The following is a 27,659-nucleotide window of genomic DNA, read 5'->3' as shown; positions in this document are numbered from 1 at the left end:
GGTAATATTGATTACACATAGCTGAAATTTTTTAAGTATTTCTATATTAACTTGTTTTTAAATATACAATCATATCAATTATCTAAAAACTATACATGTTATTTTGAAATTTTAAAATATATAAATCAACAGATAAGCAGTGCTTAAATTTATAAGACCACCCAATGTAAGGCTTATGCCACAGCTGCCCTAAATTACCAGGTTTTTTTCAATACGTCTTGTTGGCTATAAAATGCCAGTGCTGCTCAGTCACGTGGACATTGTTACGGCCAATGTGTGACCCACCTGCCACTGGGACACAACTTCAACCTCAGAGCAGTAAATTTAGGTCAGAGTAATGAGTAATATCACAAACTAACCTGTTCTTGCTACCGGTTTTAATACAATGTTTATATAGATAAATATATGTATATAAAAATGTAACTGTACATACTTGTTAGCGTTTTCAAACTGAATTTGTTATCACTTAAGCCTGCAGTACGTTCGCTGTCCACCAGGGGGCCCTGGCCCACACTGCTGGAAAAGCAGTTACAGATAAAGCTACCCAGCAGTGTGTAGCTGTATAATTAAAGTGCTTTATTCATTAAAGAATAATAATGATGCAATAATTTAGCGTATATTATTCCAAATAGGGGGCACACTGCATCATGAGTACTTTTGCTGTATGGAAGTGTATTATGATGCTAAAATGTTTGTACTTTTACTTACTCCAGATTATGACTTATAGCTAATTGTCTAAGCACGTTTTATTATTTATTTTTTTAGATAAAGTTATATCAGACACATTTTGTTATTCCAAACTGTATTTATGTAACTGTTGAGTAATTCCCCATTATAAGAACGAGTCTTTCCTTCCTTTCTCGCCTGCTCCGGTCGTAAACACGCCCCCTGATGCACGCTCCCCTCCATTGGTGTTTGTCATCCGGGGGCGAACTGGGCTGTGCCAGTGGATTTGTGGAGGACTGCTGCTCTCTCTCGCACAGAGAAATCTGTGTAAGATGCAGGACAGTAAACATGTGGCAGCCGTGACCGGATCGACACGCGGTGAACTCCAGATGCTGCGCGTGAAGGATCGAGCCATTTGAAAGGTGAGGTGTGAGGTCTCCGTGTTTGACGACGTTAGCTGTTCTCACATCTGGTTGAGCGGGCGAAGGCAGTGGCTGCATCCTCGACGGAGTGATATAACATCGGCTGGAGAGTTCACGGAGAGCCCGGGATCCCCTGCGGACCCTACACCTGTGTCTCTTAGCACGGTTCTACTCGCTTCAGCCCTACTAATTATCGCCTTGGGTTCCCTTTAGGTTTTATACCGAATACGTTTCTGTGGCTTCATGTGGAGCTCCTGCATGGAGCCCGTTCTCCCAAATACCTACGCAGGCTGGGCTCGGACACAGTTAACTTGACCAAACTTGTTCGATATTTTTACATGACAAATACGTTTTATCATAAAATCCAGACTTGTTCTGTTTATAACAATCCAGGTAGTATTGAAAATTGTTCATTTATTGAAATAGGTTGGTTTTGTGTGGGCAGGTGGCACATAGGGAGGACGCAAGAGGAAGATGATAAATCAAAATGTTCGATGATAAAAAATACAGTGTAGAAAACTGGTTTGGATAAAATTTGTACGATTTTTAGGTTCAGATGTAGTGCCGTGCCCTTATACATATGGATTACATCAAGTGGGACTGCACTGCACAAGAACCTGTAAACAGCTTTGTATTGGAACTGATGATACACCACAGTTGGCTAAAGAAAACTGGAAAAGTGTTGCCTGCACTGATGGGTCTCAGTTTATGCTTCAGCATTCAGAAGGCGCGGTGAGAATTGGAAATAAACAACATGATCCCTCCTGCCTAGTGCTAACGGTTTTGTGGTGTGATGGATATTGTCTTTGGGCCCCTTAGTAGCTGCTGAGCATTACTTAAATGTCATATCCTACCTGACTGATGTTGCTGTCCGTGTCCATTCCTTTATGACCCATCTTCTGACGGCTGCTTCCAGCAGGATAACGCAGGATAACAAATCATGTCGCAAATAATCTCAAAAGGGTTTAAAAGTCGGATGTTTCATTGTTATTACCTATATATTCATCGTGTTAATATATATATATTTTTTTTACTTCCATCATTGCCTCATATTCATCAGGTTATGGATCCGAGCCTTCCTTCTGTCATCCTTTTCATCCTGATTGGCTATGTTTTAAGCTCTTTTGATAACCGCCACCACAATGTCACCCGCCGGTACGACTACTGCGTGCTTGGAGCCGGCCCCGCAGGACTGCAGATGGGATATTTCCTCTCCAAGGCCAGGAGAAACTATGTCATCTTGGAGAGGAACTCGGGACCCGGCAGCTTCTTCAACAAGTAAGGAACTTTGGGCGAGCTTTCAACATAACACACGCGTTATCCTCCCGTATAAACTCTGAGGGACGTCTTCTCTGCTTTGTTTTGTGCATGGCAAGGTATCCCAGGCACAGGAAGCTCATCAGCATCAATAAGATCTACACCGGAAGGGGGAACCGAGAGTTCAACCTGCGCCACGACTGGAACTCGCTGCTGAGCGATAAACCTGACCTCCTCTTCAAGAGGATCAGCGATGACTTTTACCCGCCCGCTGACGCCTTCCCTCAGTACCTGTCCTTGTTTGTGGGGGAGCTAGGGTTGAGGGTACAGTATGGTGTTGATGTTGGGAGGATCAGGGCAGTGCAGTCTGCAACGGGAAGACACTACATCCTGACTGACCAACATGCGTCAGACTACACGTGCAGGTATTTTGTCTCTTGATGATCCTCGGAGGAGAAATTTGCATTGGTTTGGATTGTTCTGTTGCACTCTTGTCCTCTCTCCATCAGCGTCCTCCTGGTAGCCACGGGCCTGTGGGTTCCTCACACGGTGGACTTTGTCGGTGCAGACCTGGTTGAGGGCTATGAGTCCATCTCCACTAACCCCGACGACTACAAGGACCAGGCTGTGCTCATTCTGGGAAAGGGAAACTCTGCTTTTGAAACAGCCCAGAGCATCTTAGGAAGAGCGAGTCGGGTGCACATGCTCAGTTCCAGCCCCGTTCGCCTTGCGTGGCAAACGCATTACGTGGGAGATCTCAGGTAAAATAAAGGATGGTTTCAAAACAATCATTACTTATTATGTCCCATTTTATTTCTTAAACCTGCTCCCCTGCTTATCCAGAGCTGTGAATAATGAGCTGATAGATACGTATCAGCTGAAGTCCCTCGATGGGCTGGCGGAGGCCCGTCTGGAGAAGATCGTTATCGCTCAACAAAAGGAGGAAGGCAAGAGGAGACTGGGTGGAAAGAAGAAAGAGAAAAGGAAACAGCTGTATCTCACGTTAAATAAGTACATGCACAGTAGGAACAGTTTTGATGCGACACAGGAAGAACTGCCGGGGCATCACATCGACAACTTCCCCATGCGAAAACCCTATGATCGAGTCATCCGATGCCTCGGATTCCGGTTCAACTTCAGCATATTTGACAGGTGAAGGCTGATGTTACGTGCTCTTCTTATTCTATCTAAGCACAATATGTAAGATAAGCCTGCTCATATCGTATTAAAAAATTCTCCTCAGCTCCGCCTGCCCACCGAACAGTGAAAATGCCAAAGGGAGGTTGCCTGAGTTGACGCCCTGGTACGAAGGGAAGAACACCCCGGGTTTGTTCGTGCTGGGAACTGCATCTCACTCCAGAGACTATCGCTCATCTGCTGGCGGCTTTGTGCATGGATTCCGTTACACAGGTGACAGACTGCTGTTGTTTTGTGACATTTTGAAATTCCCGTCACCGTTTGTTAAAGGCACCGTGGCATCAGATGATCTATTGCAAATGTAGTTGGTACGACAGAAAAGTGAATTTTGTGCCAGTTCGACCTGTGATCAGGATGATTTTAACATGAACTGTGTTTTGTCTAACACAGCACGAGCTGTACATCGTTTACTTGAACACCGTTACCACAGGAACGCGTGGCCATCAACACAACTGTTGGCAACACATTTGCAGTCGTGGATTCTGAAGCGGGTCGACGAGGCCTCGGGGCCATACCAGATGTTTGAGGTGCTTGGAGATGTCATACTTCTTCGAGGGTAAGTATTTATTGCATGCTTGCTTGTTCCAGCTGTTCTCTTTTTTCCACTCTTGCTCATTCATGCTTATTAGGTTACATGTCCTGATAGTCTCAGAATTCATACTGACTTTTGGGGGGAGCAGCTAACTTTTTGGGGCATCCCTTGTAGTCAAAGGCCACTTTTACAAGTAATAAGTATGCAGTCTAAAACATGGGTATCCATGATCTGATTCTACCTTCCAAAAATTGCAGCACTGTTCCAGTTTTCTGTTGGCAAATTCTGGTAAGCTTGTGTAATCTTTTCCTCAGTTTCCTGTTCAGGAGTGGCAACGTTTTTCTTCTGCTGCTGTAGCCCATTTGCTTCAAGTTTTTACATGCTGTGCATTAAGAGATGCTCATCTACATATCTTGGTTGTTACAAGTGGTTATTTGAGTTACTGTTGTCATCCTATCGGCTTAAAGCAGCATCAACAAGGCATTTTTAGCCAGAGAACAGCTGCTCACTGGACATTTTCTTTAAACCCTAGAGACGGTAATGTGGGGAAAATCCTAGTAGATCAGTACTTTCTCAAACACTCAGTCTCAAACACTCTGACACCAGCAACAATGCGATGTTCAAAGTCACTTAAATCACATTTCTTCCACATTCTGTTGCTCAGTTTGAATTGTGGGAGCTCAAAGTGATCATGTCTACATGCCTAAGTTGCATTGTCAAACAAATGTGCTTGTATTGTTGAGAAAATGTTTTTATCCTTGATTCTAATCTGCTGTTTAGCCTGTTTTACACTGCTGGAGCTGCAGCTACTAGAACAGAATACCTGTTTAATCAAATACATTCATTTCACTCTGATCTTCGAACAAACTAAATTGATGTCCAGTTCCTTCAATATTAGGCAGTTATTGTCCTTCTTTGCCAGAAGAGTAAAGTCTCCAAACTATGACACCGCCTTACATCATCACAAGAAACAAAGCTGCAGTTGTTGATATTCATTATATATTTTATTCTCCTTTCTACTTGACTCTAAGGTCTCACTGTGAATACTTGGAAGAGTTTCCACTCCAGGCCCTGCCTCAGCTCTCCTCTCTTTCTGGCCACGATGTCTCCATGCATGGACTAATAGTTGTAGTCATGCAATATGGGAAGAAGAAAATAGACTATCTGGGGCGCAGCAGGGCAGAAACAGAGTGGACTAATGCTTGGAAATCCAACTTTCTTCACCCTGTTTTATACTACTATAAAACACTACCTTCTGGTGAGTAGGAATGGTGTCACCATCAAAAAAAGATTCGCTGTATACTTGACAGGGAAAAAATAAAATGTGATATTTTTTTCCCCCCAGTGGAAGAAATGAAGCTACGTCCCAACGGCTGGCCTTTACCGCGCCCCCAAGCCATTCATCACATAGTGGAGGACTTCCTCACAGAATGGGACGCTCCAATATCTCACATCCAGCCACTGCGACGCTTCCTGGAGCACTGTCTCCAGACTGACCTCAGGGCCTTCTATGCAGGTAATGCACACATTAACAGCTTATCTGGAAAAAAAGAATGGTATGTTCCTACTTTTTCAGTTTTTAAATTTTCCAGAGAAACACGTCTAAGAAAAGAAGTACACCTGTGAATAAAGCATGCTTTCAGTTTATGTTTAGGTAGCTCCTCTGCACTGTGTTGGCAATGGTATTGAAGAAGATAATAGTGAAGGTAATAATAGTAAAAATCACTTTCAGAAAGACATCTACTGTAATTTAATGTATTCCCTGTGTAATCCATTGTTCTAAATTTAAATGGAATTAAGAAATGATCAGATAAATAACATGACTTCTTTCAGCAGCTGGCAGATTGACTCATTCCCTTCTGTCCTCCGGTTTTTCAGAATCCTGCTTCCACTTATCCCTCACCCACCGCATGCCACCACTGTTTTGCCAGCAGGGATACCTGAAGCAGCAGGGGATCCCTCGCAACAGCCAGCTGCGACAGCGCGTTCATGACGCAGGATTGACGCACACCGAGCAAGACGTAGGCACATCCGATGCTGACTCGACATTTCCAAATTACCTGGCACCAGCTGGAGCATCCGTATCTTCAGGACTGAAACTTGACTTATGATTGTTTTACCTAAGCGTGCAGCATGCACCTGTAAGATTTTTCAGAATTGCTACCTCCAGCACTTGCAGTCATTACCTCCACGAGGCCAAATCTTTTTTGGACAGAATGCCATCCTACAGATCTGTGTTTCACAACCTGTTTACCGGCTTGAAACAAAGCAGTTTTTCTTAGAGAGTTCTGCTGCTTGATTGTTTCAACCAAAGACTAATTCTCCCTTCTTTATGTTATTAGTATTCAAAGTATTAAATAAAACAAAGAACTACAATTATCCTTTATTATATCACGTTGATATATTTCCTATTCTCTAAGCTGACTGCTGATGCTTTAGATATATCATGTGACCATCATTGGGAGTCAAGACCTGCAGATTGGAAACCACTGCTCATCACTTTAGGGAGAGGTACGCTGTCCCATAAAAGCTCCCAAGTAATTATTTTCACAAGTGTTTGTATACAGGATGTTGTGTGTTATTTTCATATCATGCAGATCTATATATCATGTAAAGCTCTACAGGTGGAGGGTGGGTATCACAAATATTTATGCATAAAAATTATGGTAAATGATTAAACAAACATCAAAAAGGAAACTCTAGTTATTTTTGTTTGTTTTTTTTAATTTAAATTATTGGCTTTTGGGTAACATTAGTGCATTTCTCAGTGCGCATGCCCAGCGCAATCGTCGGCCCAGCACTGGAACAGTTTGATTGGCTGCTCGATTGCGATCGTGCCATTGGACGGAAGTGAGTGAGCATCTCTTAATCTGATTGGTGATTCATACTTCGAGGTTGTTGGCTGTATGATGGGCGTGGCTTTTACCCGATGAAGTGGAAAATGTGCAATAGGGGACATTTTGATGTGTGAAGGAAAAAGGCGTCCGCAGTTTAAACACTTTACATTTTTCCAGGATGCAGTGACGCCACCGGGAGAGTAACTGTGTTTTCTGACGCTGTGTAACGGCCCGAAGAGTCGGTGCAAGATAAACATGCTTCAGACGAGGCGGACTCCCGATGCTACTCGCGGCTTTATTTCCCTTTAGCTTCAGCAGGAGTTGTAAGGTACCTTATGCAACGAGTACAGCGCAAAAATAGCTTCTCTATGCCAAGATAAAGTATGGATGGGTGGAGCGCTATCCCTGCCTCGGATAATGACCCGTCCAGCTCGGAGGGGGAATACATGGTGGAGCAGGGACCCGTAGAGGGAGCGGCGGACAGGGAGCAGCAGCGGGGTAACGTGGACGGGATGGACGACATGGGCAACGGTGCTGTCGGGTTTGGGATGAGTGGGACAGGGGAGGGCAAAGTGGTGCTGGGTCGACTCGGACAGAGAGACGACAAAGAACTGAGGTACCTGCACTTGCTGTGGGAGCCGGGGCGAGGAGAGTTCGGTGCGGGTGATGTGGCGTGCAAACTGGGGAAGATAACGGGGAGCAGGGCCAGGCGGCACCACAGAGCCGTGCGGAACCTGGGTCCCATCGGTAAAGATGTTTATGGTAAGCAACGGTATGGTAAAAGAAATAGTGTGTGCGGAGTTGTAGTTATGTGTTTGAAAATGTCGCTGCACAAACTAAGTAGTGCTGTGCAAGACTGCAAATGTTGGTATCGATCCGATACCAAGTGAATAACAGGTCGAGTGTTGCCGATACCGATGCTTTTAACCTATAAAGGTTATGTCATGAGATGAATCATCATCAATTTGCAAATTCTTTTGAAACTAACTAACCAGCACTAACTCATACTGCTAATGTCACATAAACTGAGAGCTGGTATGGTAACAGTGAAAATGCATGTCAGTAAGTAATGCATGCTGAGAAGATGTGTCACAGTGAATAAGAACATAATTCTCAGTATTGAAGTTCTTATTCCTGTGTTGTTAATTGATAAAATGCTCCTCTGTATAAGGTCTCACATCTAATGCAGTGCAGTTTGCTTCTTTCCATGAAATCCGGAAGAAATACTAATGTCCCTGTCATTGAATGTTTTCTTTTAACAGCTGCCAAAAGACTGAGGGAAGCAGCAAACAGCAATGATATTGACACAGGTATGAACAATGTTTTTTTTATGTAGCAGATTAAAACAGGGTTGACAGACAGGCAAAAGCCAGAATATTAAATTTAAAAAGAAAGGCTGACATTAAAGCCAAAAACAGAACAGGGTAACATTAGAGATTACATGGAAAACACGGCATAGACATACATGAAAGACAAATTGCCAACATAATTAGTAATACTAACAAAAATGTGCTTTTTGTGAGCCTTGGGCTTTTAAATGTAATTTTTACTCTTGGAATAGCCAGTAAAACACTGCGACGTGACCACATTGTAATTAATGCACCAGCACAAATGCCACCAACGACATTGACCACTTCAGTGTAGGTTACATCATAGCCTTCACAAAGTTTCACCCCACAAGTTAAAATCAGGCCTAAATATCAACTCTACAAGGAGAAAGGTCAGGATTGAGGTGATGTGATGACATTTGCTAAAACATCAGAAAGCCTAGCTGCTGCATTTTTAAGTAGTTGGAGGTGAGTGAGTGACTTTTCATTTATACCCAGAAGGAGAGAATTGCATGGGGTCTTGCTTAAACAAAAGAAAAGCATGGGCGAATACAGTAAAACACCTTGCGAGCACTGTCTGGGAGGGATGACTTCAAGTTGTGTTTTTCTATTTCCTTTTTTTGAAATTCACATTTTCTTCCTCAGTCCGAAAGCTCCTGCAAGATGATATAGACCCCTGTGCAGCAGATGACAAAGGAAGGACAGCTCTTCATTTCTCTTCGTGCAATGGCAATGAGAGCATTGGTAGGTTGTCAGTGGCAGATTTTGTTTACTGCGCTTCATATAACTCTGACTGATGCTCATAAATGTCCTTACCTTTACCTGGATTTAATATCAGTTGATCATTGTTCTTTCCCAATGTCTGTTTTATGTTTATAGTGCAGTTGCTGCTGAGCCACGGTGCTGACCCCAACCAGCGAGACAGTCTGGGGAATACCCCCCTCCATCTGGGTAAGAGACCATGACCCAGAAAACTCAAAACTAAAACTGAAGTCAGATTTCTGCATCGGATCGTGTATTTCTTTCACAATTCACTTTTTTCACCCCATGTTCCTACAGCGGCCTGTACCAACCATGTGCCTGTAATCACCACACTGCTAAGGGGAGGTAAGACTTTTGTACAGCAGCTAAATTCTCCATCTTTGTGAAACAATTACCAGAACTATATTGCTTTAGATATTATAAGGAGGTGTATCGCCCTAAGGAAACGTGTAAGAATTCATGCATGTTTCTTTTTAAGCACTTGGAACAGTGGAAATGGGGGTGGAGTACTCCAGTTACAATGACATTTGTTTTTTACCAGTGTAGTTTGTCCAAAAACTTAACGCTCAAGTCTGGCAGATAATTAAAATCCAGTGCATATGCATCAGCCGATCAGAGATTTGTCTATCAGCTGCTAATAATTCACCACAGAGTGTCCTGATATGGTAATACACCAGACAACATGCAGTACAATGTGGTGTTAGTAGGGTTGTAGTTAGCCAGCTAGCTTTAAATTAGACATGATACTTGACTCTGGCGGTGGCTAATTTATGGTGTTAGCTAATAAATTAATAAAGTACACAAGCTAATATTAGCCTGAAGAAAGACAGCTTGAGGCAGGTTTTGAGCATGGACTGAGTATGTAAAAGATGGACATAGCTTCCAGATCTGAAAAACTATGCAAATATGGAAGTGCCCAGAACCTCTGACTCATTTTAATGGCCACAAGGAGGCGACGCATCTGGTTTTATAGAAATCTATCAAATAATATTCCCACCTCCCTTGATCAGTACGCTCACTTTATTGTGTGATTGAGCCTCCATCAGCCTCTAAGCTTGCAGTATTCTTGTTTCTTGGCCTTACTGCCCCTCACTCTTCAGTTCTGGTTTCAGAACTGCAAGAAACCTTCGTAACAGGGTTTCGCTAAACAGTTGGTGATGTCACAGTGACTTTGTCCATCTTTTATATACAATCTCTGGTTTTGATCTACAACACCAAATGAGGCTCTTGACTCAAATGCCCTGTGGATGTCTGTTGTTTTTCCCCAAATTGTGCCATATTCCCATCTGACCAGAAAGGCCTCACTAGAAAAAAACAAACCATGTAGCTCATATGTTGGACGGGAAACTCGTTAGCTTGATAATTGATTTCTTCATGGCTGCCATCTTTAATCTGAGTTAATAAATGAGGAAATGTGATGATAACTTAATTAGAATTTAAAGGCAATTGAAGGTAATGGGTAATTGAGAGGTTTGTTTGTTATTGTTTTTCTTAAGGAGCCCGCGTGGATGCCCTTGATCGAGCTGGCAGGACCCCACTGCATCTAGCACGCTCTAAGCTGAACATTTTGCAGGAGGGAGATTCACGCAGCTTAGAAACACTGAGAGGGGAAGTCACACAGGTAGAAAATGGCTTTACTTTCTTAGAATAGTAGATGCAAACTGAGTTTGGAAACACGCAGTCTGACTCTGCCGCTCTTCCCCATTGATGGAGAATTTTTATTTTTATTTTTTTTATCTGCCTGTCAGATTATTCAGATGCTGAGAGAATACCTGAATTTAATGGGCCAGAGTGAAGCTAAAGAGAGGCTGGAGCACATTTCGACACAGTTGGAGCACACGCGCACCAAAGAGCAGGTGAGACCTCATCACTCAGTCTTCAATTCTCCTATTCAGATGGACGCATAATATTTGGACAACGCAACAAAACTTTAATATGTATTTTAGATTTGTGTTTTTTTTCTCACCAGCTCTTACACAGCTCTGTGGTTTTCTTACAGGTGGATGAAGTGACTGACTTATTGGCCAGTTTTACATCACTCAGTCTACAGAAACAGAATTTGGGCGACAGGTAGAAGATAAAACACTGAAGAAGTGAAACTCAGCGCCTCTTTTTTTTTGGGGGGGGGGCACAAGCTTCTGCTTTACTAGCTTCGACCTGGCCAGCACGAGCTGAACCACCACGCTGTGGTCATCTCTTAAACTGAGCGTTAAGATAAATTGCCCTTTGGAACAGTTGTACTTTTTGTTATATATGTTTGTTTTGGTAATTATTTGGTTGTTCTCAAACTGTGGGCTGTACCTCACTGGTGGGGTACAAAGCCACTGCATGTGGCTTCATATATGTGTGTGTGTGTGTGTGTTTAAATGAGTGTTGTTTTGATGTTATGCTGACGTTTTTTATTTTTAAATTAATGAATGCCAAAAATTGTGCGTTTTGGTGATTGAACTTAAACAACGGTGAGAGTTTCGCAGTTTGTCCAGGGTGCTAACAGTGCTACACAACATTATTATCTTGGCTAAAATGATTAGATGCTAATCATATAAGAACCCCCCTCACCAGGACAAAACACACTGAGAACAGGAAGCTAGTGGAAGTGCTGCGCGAGTGACAGCATTTGAGTCAACGTGCGATTGTGTTTGTGTGCTCATGCTAATTTCTTGCAGGTTACCAGTAAAGATTATTTGAGACAAAATAATTTAACATTTATCACTGTTGTGATTTTTGGTTCTTATGGACAGCCTCTTTGTATCGTTGCCTTTTCCTCTTGTGTTGCATGTCTGTGTGAACTGTACTGTAAGATTGACTTGGTTGTTAGAAACTGATGTAAATCAATAAATTGTTATCTTTGGATATATGTATAGTATTTTTGTCTGTGTCTTTATATGAGAGGGCCTTTGTAGTTGTCATTTGTTTCAGTGGATACAGAGATTTAATCAAAGGCTTGCTAATATGGCTACTTTTACGCCGATTGGCTACGTTACCTAAGCCCCTCCCCCCGCACCGACGCGTATTGTCTCGCCGATACTAAAGATGGCGACGGGACCCGCGTAAATTGGAGATCTCTTGGAGGTAGTAAAAATTATTTTTCTTCACCTCCCGGTGTTTCCAAACTACACATTCTTGCACTGCATAGGAGATGGAGACAGGAGCGGAGTTAAACGCATGCCCGCGGGTTTCTTTTGTCCACTTGAGCTGACCGCGGCCTAGCTTGTGGGAAAAGCCTCGAGCTTTCCTTAGCGCTGTTCGCCGGCTAGCTCAAGGCACACTCGGCATGACTGATTGGGAGCCTTTAAATGTTGGGAAGCGACAGGGTGAAAGTGGATAGAGAGGGGGGTGTGTTTGTGTATCTTTACGAAAGTAGGCGGGAAATTTTCTTTAGCTGTAATTTTCTGTAACTCTTTTTATAGGAGTGGGGCCATATTATAAATGCAGTATAACACAAATAGCATTTTTCCTGAAGTAACTGCTACTCATTGAGCACTTTTAGGTACATCCAAGCTGCTTCGAGGGCTGAGTGTAGGATTAACCGGGAATAGTTAAAGCAAGACATAATCTGTTTGCAAGGAAATTATACCTGACTATTATTTTCACTTGTAACATTTACTGAAACTGCTCTGACTCTCTTTCCCCCTGGTGTTGATATGTTATTTAATGTCTGGACTAGTGTTTTGATTTTTGCTCTTGGTGTTTTTACTTAACAGGTCGGTGTGTTGTCTGACATCTCATATCAAGTGTTGGCAAAGGGGAGACCATGGCTTTTGAGGAGATCAAGGGTAGAGAAGCCATTGGTAATGAAGTGTGACTTTAGTACCCCCAGAAACACAAACGAACTGTAACAAAACTGCATTTTAGTCTAATCGCTGCTCTTCTGAATGAGATGCACATGTGACCAGAATAATTAGGGTTTTTTTTTCTTGTGGAAGCCAGAAATATGACGTGGATTTTGTGCATTTTAGATGTGGGAATGGAGGGAGACAGGGGGCTCGTGGCTGGTCGCAGCCAGAGAGAGAAGAGGAGGTCGTACAAAGATCTGTTGAGGGAAGAGGAGGAGATTGCTGCTGAAGTACGGAAGTCTTCCAAGAAAAGGCCTAAGGTAAGTTATTTGTCATCAGTAGCTCACCGTCAGTGTTCATGATGGAAGCTATTTATTATGGTTTTGATATTTTTCAAATCAGGATTCAGAACTTTTCATGCTGGGAGGAGAATCACACAAAAAGAAGAAAAAGCATAGCGATGACTACCATTACAGAGGTGAGTGGTTGTGTTTTAATTTAACACTGGGAAGATATATTGTCATGTTGTGTTCTTGTAATTGAGCTTGTATTTTTCTTTCTTTTTATTCTCTCAACAGACCATGATGGTTCAGGCCCTCCTCCCCACAAGAAGAAGCACAAGTCTTCGGACCGCTCCCCGCCCCTTTCTTCTCCCTCATCATCCCATCCCACAGATACGGCGATGGGTCTCCTGCAGGCTATCACCTCTCCCCTGGCCACAGGTTCAGATCCCAGCCCCCACTTGCATAAGAAGCCCTCCTACCCGTCCTTCTCTTCGCACTCTTCCAAGGACCGCAAACGTGAGAGCAGCGGCGGCGGTGGAAGCACGGGGAGCCATTCTTCTTTCTCTCACTCCCGTCCCACCTCTTCGTCATCATCTTCCTCCAAGAAGCACTCCTCCAGCTCCTCTTCCTCCAAATCCTCTCTGTTCCACGGCGGCGTCCCCAAAGAAGAGCCCTTGACATTACGTGAAGCGGATGGGCTGAAGATGAAGCTCATCATGTCGCCAGAGAAAGAGGAGGGAGAGAGCTTCCCATGCACGCCGCACTCCTCCAAAGGAGGGGTGAAGAAAGAGAAGGATCGGGAGGGGGCACTACCTTCAAAGTCGCCCAAGAAGAAGCTGCAGCAGAATAGAGATCCGCTGCCTGTGGTGGGGAAAGAGGTGGAAGTGGAAGGTAGGATGAATCTGTACATTCGATCAAAAAATGTTCAAATTTGGATTAATCACTTACAAAAAAAAGTCTGACTTAAGACTTTTGCACAGTTCTGTATACACAGCACACTATCCATTTCCTCAGTTTTTATTTATTCTTAAATTAATATTTGTTATTCTACTCTGGTATGAAGGACATTATGGAGGTGGCATGGGAGATGAAAGCTCTTCTTCTGGGGCAGAACTGGAGGCAGGTGAACTGGTTATAGACGATTCATATACGCACTTGTCAAAAAAGAAGAAGAAGAGCAAGAAAAGCAAAAAGAAAAAGGACAAAGAAAAAGACAGAGACAAGGAGAAAAGTGGGAAGGACAAGAAGCACAGCAAAGGATTTAGCGGTGAGTTCACTCAGAAGCATTTTTTTGGAAACACTTTGTCCTGCATTTTTGGTATTGGAATCAAACTGTGGAAACAGAGGCGTCTCTATTGTTTATACATGATCATAAAAACACAGTTTACACTTTTTGGGACCGTCTTTGCTAGTTAGCCAGCTAGCCAGACTCATGTCTAGCTGCCAGCAGTTATTGTGGTTTCATGCCAACATTTAATAATTGGTTTCCTTATGGCTGACAAGAGGAAACCTGCTGCATCAGGGTTTCACTTGGAAAATTTAGCTTTAGTCAGCTTCAACTCTCCCCATGGTTTTTGTTAGTTGTTAAAAGTGTCAGCATAACTGTAACCATAACTGTTAACAACATAACACGTGCTGATTTACTATACTAATACACTTTTCTAATGTTAGGAACCTTAGGAAATGCACTAACATTGATACAGTGATACTTAAATTCGTGTTTTACAGGGTAGTTATACCAAAGTCATGCGCTTTGGTATAACTACCCTGAGTCATGGTATTAATGTGGTGCAATCAGTCTTTCAGAAAACGCAGCTAAATGCAATACACTAAGTTAAAAATAAATTAAACATCAGGGCAACTCCAGAAAACTCAGCATTCTCTAAAAATAGTTTAGGCTGTTTGCTTAAGCAAAGTGTCCAAGAGGACTGGCTAAATATGAACGTTTTTCCACCTCAAGTGAAGGTAACAGTGTATGTCTGTATAAGTCTGTAGTTACTTGAGATACAGTTAGCTTCAGTTTATGCTCCATTTAAAAAAAAAAAATAGTAACATACTGTCAGATGTCAAAATCAAATCCACTGTCATTGTGTTGGATAAAAAGACAGAAAAACAAACAAACAGCTGCAAGGCGATAATGAGTTAACTTGGAAAGTATTTCAGTGCTCGACAGCGTGAGGAGGGCAAGTGGAGCCTGAGCTGTTCCTCTCTGGGTGACAGACACATTTCTAGGGCTAGCAAACTAAATGTTTCAGGTGTCTGATATCCTCTGTTTTCATAAAGCATTTTTAAAATCGGCTTCCTATGTTCAGGTTCAGTGTTCACCTCAAGTCAGTGAGGCATAGGTAAGTGATTGCCTCATGAAAGCCCAGTTCAGCATGAAACAAGGATCAGCAGTAACCACACAATGCAACTGTAATAGAATAAACAATGATAAAGATAAAACAAACTACACTGTGCATAGTGTTCAAAATAAAGATAAACATAAAAATGTGATCAACAAAAAAGAATAAACAACTGTGGTAAGAGTATATTGTTGTCATGTCAAGTACATTAAGATAAAAACTAGTGTGTGAAGTTGGCAAACAACATTATGACAAACAGTCTGAGCAGACTGATGAATGGGACCTGACCGGTTTGAATGTCTCATGATGTGATTTGTCTTCTGATTAATGCTGTCAACACAGTGGCTTTTGATGACTAAGGGAAATGGCATTTGAAGGTTTCTGCCAGGAAACTCTGCTTTCGAGGACACCGTCGAGTGTGGGATTTAGCTAGGTTTGAAGCAGAAGCATTTCATTATCCTTTAGTTCTCACCGAGAGCTTTCGCAAATGATATCAAGGAAGGAGGTGGCATTTAGAGGCTGAAGTCTTTAAAAGCTCTTTGTAATGTAAACACAGCTGTAACGTTGGCAGGGGAAAAGCCAGTGATTCTTTTCCTATTCACTGCTGCTACATTTTACAGCACGCTTAAGCTGAAATGAATTGATGTGACTGCTGAAGCTTTATAGCTTAAAATGATGTAGGTTAAACAGCAGCCACCACCTCTTTTTCTAGTAGTGATACCGGCCTGGAGGCATGTTTAACGGGTGGGGTTAGTCATGAGGGCCCTCTCTGAGTTAGTCACTTTGAAGCACTTTGAACTAAGTGTGAGCTAAAAACCACTGGGAGGAGGGTGCTATAGGCTCCAGATTCTCAATAACAATATTTCTGATGATATAGAAAAATGCTACTTGTATTCAGCAGCATTTATAAGTTTAAGTAAATAAAGGTTATTTGCCATCCTCCTTTTCCAGTTAGCTACTGCCATTAGTGGCAGTCAGCAGCTGCACAATATTGTTAGTGATTTAAAAAAAAAAATCCACCTGGGATGTTGGATCTTGGGTTGAACTTTTTTATCCAGCTGCTTAAAACCCAGCGTTCCCACCGTCTAACCTAATCAGTAATTTCCTCTTCCTGTCATATGGTGTAAATTTGTTTGCTTTTAGACTGCATAACACCAACTTCTAGTATCTCCTCCTTCATAGTCTGGTTGTACTTGATCGTGTTTTTGTGGTTTCCACTTTTAGCAGGAACCGTTTTCTTGCATATTCTGCAAAGCGTTGTGCTTTGTTTGAGGCTGTTTCAGGTACTAAACTGTCATCAGAGACCAACACAGGATTGTGTCATTGCTTCCTTAGAGGAGAAGGGAATTAATGCAGTTATTGGGCAGTTGAATTGATGAGTATTAATACTGACTCCATCCATAACAATGTTTCACAAAAGGGCCCATTTCTTTTCTGAAGCCAGTGTAATTAACTCTACATCTGCCCATTTATCTTTGTATGACTGTCACCAGACTCATCAAAGAGCCACAGTCACTCCCATCTCACGGTCACTCACAGTGCTGTGGGCCCTATGTATGCCATGGGCACGCCTATCCCTCCGCACCACCACCAAGGCAGCGACGGTACGACAGAGAAGAAGAAGAAGGAGGACAAAGATCGAGACAAGCACGAGAAGGATAAAGATAAGGTGAGATAGTATTTAGTTACATTTCTCGTTCTTTGTAAGGAAATGTTAATGATGTGCTCAATTGTTGTTGTTGTTTTTCTGTCATCAAGCCCAAGAAGAAAAACACAACAGCGTATCAGGTGTTCTGTAAGGAGTACAGGGTCAACATAAATGCAGAACAGCCGGGACTAGGTGAGAAAAACTTTGAAATACAGTATAATTTGTGATGAAGCACTTTAAATCTAACGGTAAGAAAAAAACATATAAACTGAATGGGTTTGCATATAATCTGCAGTGTTTGGCGAACTGAGTAAAAAGTTGGCAGAGGTTTGGAAGGCGATGCCTGAAAAGGACAAGCTGGTAGGTTTTTGTCTTTTGCTATAATCCAGTGTGGCTTACACTTAAGTGCTGGTGGTGTGCTTCATGTGTGTGTTTTTCTGTAGGTTTGGAGGCAGAAAGCTCAGTATTTGCAACACAAACAAAACAAAGCTGAAGCCACGACGGTCAAACACAAGACGTCCAGCGAGACCAAAAGCAAAGGTATATTTGACTGTGAGCGCGGTGTTTTTTTTAGTCCACTCACTGTTGGATCTTTGCTGCCGTCTGTAAGTGCCGTTTTCTCTGTAAAGTTGCAGGGACATCGACAGGAGTGGTGTCTCCAACCAGAGCGCCTGGCACCATGTCCTTGTCCCCGGCTCGAGTCCCAGATGTCGATCCCATCGATGCAGCGGCTCACCTGCAGCTGCTGGGAGAGTCTCTGTCCCTAATTGGACATCGGCTCCAGGAAACAGAGGTGAGTTTTAAATGCGCACACCTATAAAAGCTTTTATCTAGAAATAAAAGCATAAATGCAAAGTTTTAAATTGAATTTGTTAATGTGCAATGAAACCAGTAAGCCATGTTTTCTCGCACTAGGGGATGGTGGCTGTATCCGGGAGTTTGTCTGTTCTTCTGGACTCTATCTTGTGCGCGCTGGGCCCGCTGACCTGTCTCACAGCACAGATACCACAGTTAAATGGATGTCCTCGAAACGTCCTGGTATCGTACCATCAGCTTCATTCAATTCTTCACAGATTCTGCTGTTAAACGTTTCTGCTTGTTTTTGATAACCGTTCAATGTATAATATGTGGTTTTTATCGCTAACTGCTAACAAAGCTCTTGTCTCCTTCTGTCAGTCAAATACATTGGACAACATCGCCTACATCATGCCTGGACTTTGAGGAAAAGATGACTGGAAATCTGGGAGAAACACTTGACCAGGGAGATCCTTTGGACTTTAATTTAAGCCTCGGCTTGGCATTTGAAAAATGTGGATATTTTTAGCATCGATGTGTTTTTAAAGTGTATTTTTTTAAGAACTTGTTTCTCTTAGATTTCTAATTGCTGTATTTTTGAATGGAACATGTTAATCTTACAAGGCACGTCAGCTTGGTTTTACTGTTACTGTACAACTGTCTGTTTTATGGATGGATGTAGTGGACTGAATGTGTGTGTTTGTGTATGCTTAGCTCTTCAGTGGCACGTTAATTGCATGAGAGTTCAATACATGTCTACATATTGAACTTTTTTCTTTTTTACAGAAGTGTACAGAAACCTTTAAGTTCCCTGCTAATCACTGACATAATGTAATATATTTCACATCTGCTTAGTTGTTCTTTTATTCTGTATAAATGACTCATTTTATACATGTAATATTTTACTGTGTATATAACATGTGAAAACTTGATTGAATACACCTTTAGGTGTGACTTTGTTGTCGTGAAGAGCTGTTCCAACAATTCACCGCCGGCTTAAACTTGAACCATGTGGCAACATTAAAATGATCACTTCCCAGATTCAGCTAATATTTTTTAATGAATTCTGAGTGTCCATGCTTCCATGTTTATGTCAAATGTTGACCCTACCATTCAGTTTTCACAGTAGAAATTTAGACTCGTCAGACCAGGTACCATCCACTACTCTCTGATTGTGGTGAACTGTAGCCTCAGTTTCTTTTTCATAACTGACAGGACTGGCACCATGTGTGGTTTTCTGCTGCTGGAGCCCATCAGCTTCAAGGTTTGATGCGTTGTTTAGTCAGATCTTGTGCATACTGTGGCTGTAATTATTTAAATTACAGTTAACTAAGTCATTGGATATTTTCTTTTATTCAGACAACTGTATAAACCCTACAGGTGTTTGTGTGGTAAAATCCCAGTATATCAGCAGTTTGAGACCAGGCCGTCTGGTACCAACATCCAGACCATGTTCGAAGTCACTTTAATCACTTTTCTTCTCCCATTCTGATGCTCAGTTTGAACTTCAGGAGGTCATATTGACCATGTCTGCATTTCTAAATGCACTGAGTATTGGCTGGTTAGATATTTGCATTAACAGCAGATGGATTGGTGCAGTTATAAATGGCTTATCTGTCTTACCTTATGAGTAAGAAGTCTATGCTCAAAAACCAACTGGTCATTTGATAAATAAAGTCATCCAGTTAAACTGAGTAAATTATTCCCCCCGAGTTAACAATTGTAAACTTCGGTGCCGACATCCATGCCCTGATGTGCGCATGGTGCCATCAACACTTCCCACAACAGATGGAGCTGTGTTCACCTCTGGCGGAGTGAACTTCAGAGGCAGGGCTGAGTCAGCCCGCAGGAATTAGGAAGTGTGTGTTTACGCCTGATTCAACGCTACATACGACAGCGAGCAGGAACAGAAATGTCAGCATCTGCTACACAGTCAGGTAGGTTTGATAAATTGTCTCGCATGTGGCGTTTCGGGGGCAGAAACCATGAAATAAGAAAGGAAAGTTAGGGGCGCGGCTCCTCCACGGTCGGTTTACGGGAAGCAGCAGCTGCAAAGGGCGCAGCCAGCTGAGGTGAAACGCTTCAAAGCTCAATGTAGCAGACGAGCTTACGACACGCACACCCGGCAAACAGGGTGGGCCTTATCTCTGTAAACAACTCGCACGATAAAGAGCAGACAGCTTATACATGGCAGTTATTTTGGGCTATAAGTGAATTTAAAAACTCGGTCCCTTTAAAGTGAGCACACTTCAGTGTATGAAATAAGTGCAGCGTGTCATGAAAACGTTTTTTTCTCTCTCTTGTTGAGCAGAGCTGAGGCTGGTGGTGCTGGGCCGGAGTGGGGCAGGGAAGAAGACTGCAATATGCAAAATCCTCGGCCTGCAAGACTACCAGCAGGACACAGATGATGATGCTGTCCAGGAGTGCAGCAAACACAGAGGGGAAGTCGCGGGCAGACAGGTAACAATAACTGACGAGTATGGACTGTGGTCCTTTATAAGTTCACCTGCTTATTTCTGAAGTCTGCATGTCTCTTTTGTGCTTTTGAAACATTATAGCCAGATGTTTACAAAATACAATACCTTAAAATATGAGTATAAATGTCAATAAAAAAACAAAAACTTTATTATCTATTAATGTGTTAATTTCCTAAACAGTTAACATTAATATCGAAGTACCCCAGGGTTCAATTTTGGGTCCTCTGTTGTTTTATGTGTTTTTTTTTTATAATGGTGGTCATTGAGACTCAGTGTCTCATTACATAAGAGGCCTGTTTCAGACAAAATTATTACAATTTAGATTAAATATGATTTAGTTTTAAGTTTAGTCTATAAAGTAATAATTTACCTACATTTAGTCCACCTACTGTAACCTGCCAGATGTATGTTCATAATATGATTATACAACAATCAGGCATAACATTATCACCACCTGCTTAATATTGTGTTGGTCCCCCTTTTGCTGCCAAAATGAGCCCTGACCCATCGAGGCACGGACTCCACTAGACCCCTGAAGGCCTGATCTAGCATCAAAATGTGAAGGGGGGAGGGCTCTATTGATTGTTCTTCTTTGTCCAGCACATCTCACGGATGCTTGATTGGATTGAGATCTGGGGATTTTGAAGCCAAGTCAGCACCTCAAACTCATTGTGCTCCTGAAACCATTCCTGAACCATTTTTGGTTGGTAGCAGGGTCCATTATCCGGCTGAAAGAGGCCACAGCCATAGTTAATACTGTTTCCATGAAAGGGTGTTCATGTTCTGTAACAATGCTTAGGTAGGTATGTCAAAGTAACCACATGGTTCGCAGGATCCCAGGTTTGCGTGTAAAACATTGGCCAAGGCGTCACACTGCCTCTGCCAGCTCACCTTCTTCCCACAGTGCATCATGAGCCTAGATGTTCCTAAGTTAAGGGATGCGCACGCAGCCAACCATCCATGTGATGTACAAGAAAATGTGGTTTATCAGACCAGGCTACCTTCGTCCATTGCTCCATGGTCCAGTTCTGGTGCTCATGTGCTCATTGTTGAAGCTTTTGGTGGTGGGCAGGAGTCAGGACCCACTAAAAACTGCCACGATCAAGGGATAATCAGTGTTACTCACTTCACCTGACAGTGGTTAAAATGTTATGCCTGATTGGTTTACAGCTACATGCTAAAATCAAGTAGCAGGTTGCTGAAGAACTGTCAGCTACAGTGGTGAAGACGACAAACTGACCATCAAATTCATGTTTGTCTTAATGTTTGCCATAAACCTGCCATTGACTGCAGATGAAAATTAGTCTGTGTGGCATATTTACATGAAGGATTTAAGGGCTTGTGTTAATATTTTAAACATATATGTTTAAAAACATATAAACATGATAAATATTAAGGATCCATTTCTGGTTGTTTTGGCGACACCAGTGGTTACAATGGTTAATAACAGAAACATGTTTGTGTGAAAGAAAATGTAACTCCTAATAAATCTCTCTCTTCTTGTTAACGTGCTGCTGCTTAATCGTGCAGATGATAGATGCGGTCTGAATTTTGTCCAGTGGCATTTCCTGTAAACACCTTCTTGCATGTCGACATCACTGAATCCTCTCATCTGAAATGCAATCTGATGTACTCAGACGCAACAATGAGCACGAATGCATTTAAAAGCCAGTTTTGCAGTATTCATTTGAGTTTCTTACCTCACAGGAAAAAAGAAATGTGTGCTTAACCAACCAGGCACATTTAAATGATCAAGAAAACCCACAAAATTAAGCATGACTGGGTTTCAAAATTTTGCAAAAAAAACCAATAAGCAACTGTGAAACTCTCGGGGCGTATCTGCTCAAGGCTTTGGTTTACAGCGCTCGCACCAGCCAAAAGAAACTGAGCCAACAGACCTGGGTTTGTTTTAACACGTTAGTTGTAAAATCATAGCCTTGTTATATGTACTCTATGGTGTGAAATCTTGATGCACACTGATACTAAATATATTCATCACTTTGCAGCTGTTGCTCTCATGTGGTCAACTATATATATAAAAAACAAACAAATGTGGTTAATAGGCTCAGTAATTCTACCATTAGCCTTCACACCAAAGCAAAAACAAACACCTGAATCTGCTGGGTGGTCAATGCAGTTAAATTTGTTTTACAGCCTCCAAGGAAGGCAAAGTGGATGATACTAATAAATGTATCATCCACTGCTCATCTCTATTCATCTAACTTCTGTGATGCTCTAATGCTATTCTTTATTGATAAAATTCATAAAATACACTTAGACCTGGACCCTAATGCTCAATGTAGCTTCTCTGTCCTAACTTCTCCCCCTTCTCACTTCCTCTCTGTTTTTCAACTTCCATCCTTAGTTGATATTGCTGATCTCATCCATAAATCAAAGCCTTCTACCTGCCAGCTCGATCCTATCCCCACTGTCCTCGTCAAAGCCTGCTTACTCCCTCTCCTTCCCCTCATATCTGCTATTATTCACTCTTCACTCACCACTGGAACTGTTCCTGCTTCCTTCAAAGTTGCTGCTATTACCCCAATTCTGAAAAAAACTGGTCTAGATCCCAACAACTTTAATAATTTTCGTCCTATCTCCAATCTACCATTTCTCTCAAAAATCCTTGAAAAAATAGTTGCTTCACAAGTCCATCTTCACCTAACTGATAATAACCTTTATGAACAGTTCCAGTCTGGCTTTCGTCCTCTACATAGCACTGAAACTGCTCTTATAAAAATAACAAACGACCTTCTTATAGCAGCTGATTCTGGTCTCCTCTCCATCCTTATCCTTCTTGATCTGAGTGCAGCTTTTGACACCATCTCTCATCCCATTCTCCTTAGCAGATTAGCTTCTATTGGTCTCTCTCACACTCCACTAGCCTGGTTTAAATCATACCTATCTGACCGCACTCAGTTCATTCAATTAAAATCCTTCACTTCTCAGCTTTCTCCTTTATCCACTGGGGTGCCCCAGGGATCTGTCCTCGGGCCCCTTCTTTTCATCATCTACCTTCTTCCACTCGGACATATTTTTCGTAAATATAATATTCAGTTCCACTGCTACGCCGATGACACCCAGCTCTATCTCTCTACCAAACCTGACTCTACTCTTCCTCCACCCTCCCTCATCCTCTGTCTAGCTGAACTTAATTCTTGGTTCTCCTCCAACTTTCTTAAACTCAACAGCAATAAATCGGAACTTCTTCTGGTTGGCACTAAACGACTGCTATCCAGAATTAACAATTTCTCTCTCACCATCAATAACTCGCTGGTCCCTATCTCTCCCTCTGTGAAAAGCTTGGGTGTCATTCTCGATAGCACATTATCCTTTAACTCACATATCAATAATATTACACGTGCAGCATATTTCCAACTCCGTAACATTAATCGCCTCCGCCCCTTCCTCACACCTCACGCCACTGCCATTCTCATCCATAATCTTGTTATCTCTAGAATTGACTACTGCAACTCATTATTATTTGGCCTCACACAAAAATCTATCAACAAGCTCCAACGTGTCCAGAACTCTGCTGCCCGTATTATTACTAGGACTTCTTCTACCCACCACATCTCCCCAATCCTGAAGCAACTTCACTGGCTCCCGGTCAAATTTCGCATCCATTTTAAAATAATTCTGTATACATTCAAGGCTATTCATTCTCTCTCTCCACCGTACCTCTCTGACTTATTACAGATGAAGCTCCCATCCCGCTGCCTCAGATCTTCATCTTCTCTTTCTCTCTCTGTTCCCTCTGCTCGTCTGATCACAATGGGAGGGAGGGCCTTTAGCTGCTCTGCCCCTCGACTTTGGAATTCCCTACCCCCGGACCTCAGAAATATTAGTTCATTCTCTCTTTTTAAGTCCACCCTCAAAACTCATCTGTTTAAAATTGCCTATTCTTAAATTTCTGTATGTTTTAACTTTTATCTTCTATTTTTACCATTGTGTATATTTCCAGTTTTTATCTGTTGTACAGTGTCCTTGGGTGCTTTGAAAGGCGCTATTTAAATAAAATGTATTATTATTATTATTATACTGCTGTGAAATGCTTGCCTAGTGTAATTCTAATATAAGCAAACAAGGCAAGATACATTTATTAGTGTGAAGGAACTGCTGACAATGGACAAGGACAGGAGGATGAAGGGGAGGGAGATTAAGATATACACAGGCTGTAAATAAAAGATGGATGTAGCCACTGTGGTTGTGACCCACATTTTTTAATCTTAATTTTTTAACATTAGGGTTTGGCTTCCACCAATGTTTTGTTTTTTGTTTTTTTCCGAGTCAGAAGTGCCCGTATTAGGTCAAGATTGTGAATTTCTGTATCATAAGCTAATGCTAACAAGCTTGCTTGCCAACCTGCATCTGTAAACTGTATGAACAGAGATACTGGCTAATGCCTTGTAATAAACTAATAAAATACTCAAGTTTTACTAACCAAAACTGGAGTGCACACTTCTCGGACGGGCTGTGCCACACAGAAAGCTTTGTTATTTGTCAGATAAGCTATTAAAAACAGGCCAAAGGGCCACAAGCAAGAACTCAACTGACTAGCCTTAAAAAATTCAAATAGGTGGATTATACAAACATACAATTGTTATAAGGATGTGAATAAATGTTTGAGACCAAAACTGTTTTAGCTGTAAATGTGTTATTTTCATTTCTGAGTCGAGTATTTTAACAGCAGAGGATCGACTCGCTTTTGGAGCCAGCCTCAAGTAGTAATTTGAATTAGTTGTGTTTGAGCCCTGAGATTTGTTCCTTGGTTCCATAGCTTTCACTGGTAACAGATTGATCCATAAATCTGTGTTAAACTGGCTTCTGCAATTCAAATTCTGACATCCAAGAACAATTTACAGGTCAAAGGGAGCTAGCAAACTGCAGGTTGTAGTAACTTTCAGTGGATCAGCAGAACCACTGATGCTAACATGTAGTGGATTCTGTAAGGCTGTAATATTAGGGTTTGCTATAGAGTTAGTGTATTATTAAGACAAGAGTAAGTCCTAAACACACTTATAGATAAAGATGCAAAGGTATCTCAACAGTGCAGTCCAATGTAGTTCAGTCTTTTCATATTTTTTCAGTGCTTTTATTTCCAACATGAAAAATGTGTTCAGTAAATCTCTGAATTTACTGACTTTAATCCTTATAAAAGTGTAAATATCCATGAAATTTGTGAAGAAATTTTGGAATTGCCATGCACACACAGACTGAACTTCATTCACGTAGTGAGTTCAGTTTAAGAATACCAAAGTAAAAAAAAAAAATCTTTGTAAATAAGACATTTTTTTAAACAGGTGCATTGTAATCAATTGTAATTGCTTTTTCTTTATGCTTCTGTCACGTCTCTGCAGGTGGTGATAGTCTCTAGTCCAGCCTGGTACGGTTCAGGTTGTAACTCAGAGGAAAGAAGAAATTACATTTCTTCCTTCATTGCCTCATCCAGCCCTGGACCACACGCCTTTCTGCTCTGTGTCCCAGCAAACCAGCCGGCTGATGAAGAGGCCAAGGCACTGGATGTCCTGAAGAAGCTCTTTGGTTCCTCTGCTGTAAGCAGAAATACCATCATACTCTTCACCCACACAGATGTGCTGGATGAGGACGAGCAGCTGGAAGAATACCTCGTCACATGGCGAAAGGACCTAATGGAGCTGGTGGAGAGATGTGGAGAGCGCTACCACACCCTGGAAGCCCGCAGTGGAGAACAAGATGGAAGGACATCGGTGGAGGAGCTGCTGGAGAAAGTCGAGCAGGCAGTTATGAAGAGTGGGGGTTTACACTTTAGCTGCCCTCTGTACCAGGAGGCTGAGGAAAGGGTGAGAGAGAGGCAGGCAGAGATAGTGAGACAAAGAAGAGAGGAGCTGAATGACCAGGTGTCTCCCACAGACTCCCAACTGGAGAATGAGGAAGAATTGGAAGAGGTCCGCGAAGAAGCAGAGAGGAGCATAGGTGACCTGAATGTAGATGTAGATAGCATTTTTCCCTCTACTGATGTTTCACCTTCCACCTCTGCTCCGTCTTTCCTCGGGGGCTTGTGGGAAAAGCTGACTGGGTGGATTAGGTGGCTGTCCTCTCTGGTGAGAAGGGAGTCGCTGCTGGGGTCACTGGTCGGCCTGTTCGTGGGAGGGACGTATGGAGGTATGGTTGGGGCCACTGTGGGGTCTGTGGCTACTGAAGTGGGGCGAAGAAAAACAGAGAAAACTAAATGAGAAGCAATCTCATGTTTAAGTTGCACCTTAAAGCCACTCTACTGTGTTCCACAAACCACTGTATTACTGGGCTGTGGGCTTACCCACTAACACAAAATAACATGTTTCCCTGATTACAAATAATGCTTTATAGATCAGTTTTAACCCGTAAATAAGGACAATTATTTACGGGTTTGCTGGATTTGAAAAATCTTTCGGCTGGTATGTTCTCAAATGTAACTGCCGCTGTCTTTTTTGCTAGCTTAGTATTCAATATTGTCGGCATGACTCAGATCTTTGCCTCTTTCTGTACTTCAAGTACATGAAGACGCCATCTCGTCTGTAAACAAACCACTGAGTGGTAGCGAAAACTTGTCTTCCATGCAAACTGTGGGAGACTGCAGCAGTTTGCTGTAACCAAAGTAATCAGAGGTTTTCAGTGGAGCACTGGACACACCTTATTTCAACTAGTGATAGCACGCAACCTTCTGCAGCCACTTGCCAATTGATCAGGGAATGCACATTTTTTTCCTAAAGACCGTTAGTTATCAGCTGGTTGTGGAGGCCTCTGTGACTGGGACCTAACAGAGCATCCGAGATGTCCTGATGAATGCAGCTTTCTAACCAAGCTTGCTAGCAGTGTTCTTTTTTTTTCACGTTGGCAAATAGTTGGTTCTTGACACAGTGAAAAGACACATAATAAAATTTATTTGGGGGTGGCTGGTTCTGTCCAACTTGCCTTTCCTTTTAGCTCTATTTTTGATCTCCATCAGCTTCTGAGGAAAATGTCAAACTTTTAAGCTGCTGTGTTCACAAGCTAGTTTCTGACTTTGCTGTGTTTGTTTGTGTTTTCCCCTCCCTTTTCCCTCCCTTCCTCTGTCAATGAAAAAAGTCAGCGAAAACGTAAAAATCAACAAGCTTAAAAGAGTTGACCTAGAGTGCAGAGCTAGCGCTACACTAGCTCGTCAAACTAACTGCATCTAAACCCATTACTGTGAAAATTTTGAATATCCTTTTAACTTTCCTATAAAAAGGATATCATACAACAGCCAAATCGATTATTCATAACCTTGCAAGCAGCTCGTCCTTATGAGTGGACTATTACTGATCTCTAAAGAAATTATTTATCATTAAGTAAC

The 27,659-nt window shown here is 42.1% G+C and overlaps 5 protein-coding genes across 12 annotated transcripts in view; 4 read left to right on the top strand and 1 right to left on the bottom strand.

Moving 5' to 3' along the window:
* The first annotated feature begins 55 nt into the window (after positions 1–55).
* foxred2 (FAD-dependent oxidoreductase domain containing 2) lies at positions 56–6,757 on the top strand. Of its 2 annotated transcripts, XR_015128756.1 has the most exons (11): positions 56–1,088; positions 2,149–2,366; positions 2,465–2,770; positions 2,855–3,106; positions 3,189–3,497; positions 3,589–3,755; positions 3,933–4,098; positions 5,106–5,332; positions 5,420–5,590; positions 5,718–5,780; positions 5,953–6,080. XR_015128756.1 is itself a non-coding variant. In XM_086288415.1 (10 exons), the coding sequence occupies exons 2-10, from the start codon at positions 2,152–2,154 to the stop codon at positions 6,183–6,185; spliced, it is 2,046 nt and encodes a 681-aa protein (XP_086144541.1). In that variant the 5' UTR covers positions 57–1,088; positions 2,149–2,151; the 3' UTR covers positions 6,186–6,757. The 2 variants fall into 2 exon arrangements, 1 of the variants encoding a protein (XP_086144541.1); XM_086288415.1 differs by lacking the exon at positions 5,718–5,780 and having other exon boundaries at positions 57–1,088; positions 5,953–6,757.
* Positions 6,758–6,977: 220 nt separating this feature from the next.
* On the top strand, positions 6,978–11,858 carry ankrd54 (ankyrin repeat domain 54). The gene is made up of 8 exons (XM_086288425.1): positions 6,978–7,673; positions 8,174–8,221; positions 8,885–8,983; positions 9,119–9,190; positions 9,299–9,346; positions 10,498–10,622; positions 10,750–10,857; positions 11,001–11,858. The coding sequence occupies exons 1-8, from the start codon at positions 7,295–7,297 to the stop codon at positions 11,073–11,075; spliced, it is 954 nt and encodes a 317-aa protein (XP_086144551.1). The 5' UTR covers positions 6,978–7,294; the 3' UTR covers positions 11,076–11,858.
* A 128-nt stretch (positions 11,859–11,986) lies between these two features.
* Positions 11,987–18,914, top strand: hmgxb4a (HMG box domain containing 4a). Its single transcript, XM_086288419.1, has 13 exons — positions 11,987–12,073; positions 12,706–12,792; positions 12,961–13,097; positions 13,180–13,255; positions 13,356–13,952; positions 14,125–14,328; positions 16,900–17,075; positions 17,165–17,246; positions 17,350–17,414; positions 17,498–17,594; positions 17,684–17,847; positions 17,970–18,092; positions 18,231–18,914. Exons 2-13 carry the CDS (start codon positions 12,756–12,758, stop codon positions 18,273–18,275), a joined length of 1,803 nt encoding a protein of 600 aa, XP_086144545.1. The 5' UTR covers positions 11,987–12,073; positions 12,706–12,755; the 3' UTR covers positions 18,276–18,914.
* A 748-nt stretch (positions 18,915–19,662) lies between these two features.
* On the top strand, positions 19,663–27,239 carry LOC147332029 (GTPase IMAP family member 7). Its single transcript, XM_086288423.1, has 3 exons — positions 19,663–19,786; positions 20,161–20,309; positions 25,687–27,239. Exons 1-3 carry the CDS (start codon positions 19,762–19,764, stop codon positions 26,539–26,541), a joined length of 1,029 nt encoding a protein of 342 aa, XP_086144549.1. The 5' UTR covers positions 19,663–19,761; the 3' UTR covers positions 26,542–27,239.
* Positions 24,511–27,659, bottom strand: part of LOC147332027 (uncharacterized) — a 61,335-nt gene continuing 58,186 nt past the window's right edge. For 2 of the 7 annotated variants that reach the window (XR_015128761.1, XR_015128760.1), the window contains exon 4: positions 24,514–26,503. The gene's annotated coding sequence lies outside the window, so the exon portion shown is untranslated. Of the gene's footprint in view, positions 26,504–27,659 lie in introns of all 7 variants that reach the window. The other 5 variants (XR_015128762.1, XR_015128759.1, XR_015128758.1 and 2 more) reach the window with 5 other exon arrangements.

This window comes from Aulonocara sp. 'chitande type north' Nkhata Bay, linkage group LG4, assembly GCF_057382095.1.
Source record: "Aulonocara sp. 'chitande type north' Nkhata Bay isolate Kocher_YH1m ecotype deep benthic linkage group LG4, A_spYH_male_GT1.1, whole genome shotgun sequence".
NCBI classification, from domain to species: domain Eukaryota; kingdom Metazoa; phylum Chordata; class Actinopteri; order Cichliformes; family Cichlidae; genus Aulonocara; species Aulonocara sp. 'chitande type north' Nkhata Bay.
The sequence above is the reverse complement of the archived record's forward strand: the minus strand, read 5'-3'. Positions and strand labels throughout refer to the sequence as shown.

What these genes read in the sequence shown, in the direction of transcription:
- foxred2 (XM_086288415.1), top strand. Translation starts at nt 2,152, where the DNA reads ATGGATCCGAGCCTTCCTTCTGTCATCCTTTTCATCCTGATTGGCTAT. An exon ending in CATTACGTGGGAGATCTCAG is followed by an intron (nt 3,107 to 3,188) that starts GTAAAATAAAGG and finishes CTGCTTATCCAG; the next exon opens with AGCTGTGAATAATGAGCTGA. An exon ending in AACTTCAGCATATTTGACAG is followed by an intron (nt 3,498 to 3,588) that starts GTGAAGGCTGAT and finishes AATTCTCCTCAG; the next exon opens with CTCCGCCTGCCCACCGAACA.
- ankrd54 (XM_086288425.1), top strand. Translation starts at nt 7,295, where the DNA reads ATGGATGGGTGGAGCGCTATCCCTGCCTCGGATAATGACCCGTCCAGC. An exon ending in CAGCAATGATATTGACACAG is followed by an intron (nt 8,222 to 8,884) that starts GTATGAACAATG and finishes TTTCTTCCTCAG; the next exon opens with TCCGAAAGCTCCTGCAAGAT. An exon ending in ACACGCGCACCAAAGAGCAG is followed by an intron (nt 10,858 to 11,000) that starts GTGAGACCTCAT and finishes GTTTTCTTACAG; the next exon opens with GTGGATGAAGTGACTGACTT.
- hmgxb4a (XM_086288419.1), top strand. Translation starts at nt 12,756, where the DNA reads ATGGCTTTTGAGGAGATCAAGGGTAGAGAAGCCATTG. An exon ending in CAAGGGTAGAGAAGCCATTG is followed by an intron (nt 12,793 to 12,960) that starts GTAATGAAGTGT and finishes TGTGCATTTTAG; the next exon opens with ATGTGGGAATGGAGGGAGAC. An exon ending in CGATGACTACCATTACAGAG is followed by an intron (nt 13,256 to 13,355) that starts GTGAGTGGTTGT and finishes TTCTCTCAACAG; the next exon opens with ACCATGATGGTTCAGGCCCT.
- LOC147332029 (XM_086288423.1), top strand. Translation starts at nt 19,762, where the DNA reads ATGTCAGCATCTGCTACACAGTCAG. An exon ending in AGCATCTGCTACACAGTCAG is followed by an intron (nt 19,787 to 20,160) that starts GTAGGTTTGATA and finishes CTTGTTGAGCAG; the next exon opens with AGCTGAGGCTGGTGGTGCTG. An exon ending in GGGAAGTCGCGGGCAGACAG is followed by an intron (nt 20,310 to 25,686) that starts GTAACAATAACT and finishes ACGTCTCTGCAG; the next exon opens with GTGGTGATAGTCTCTAGTCC.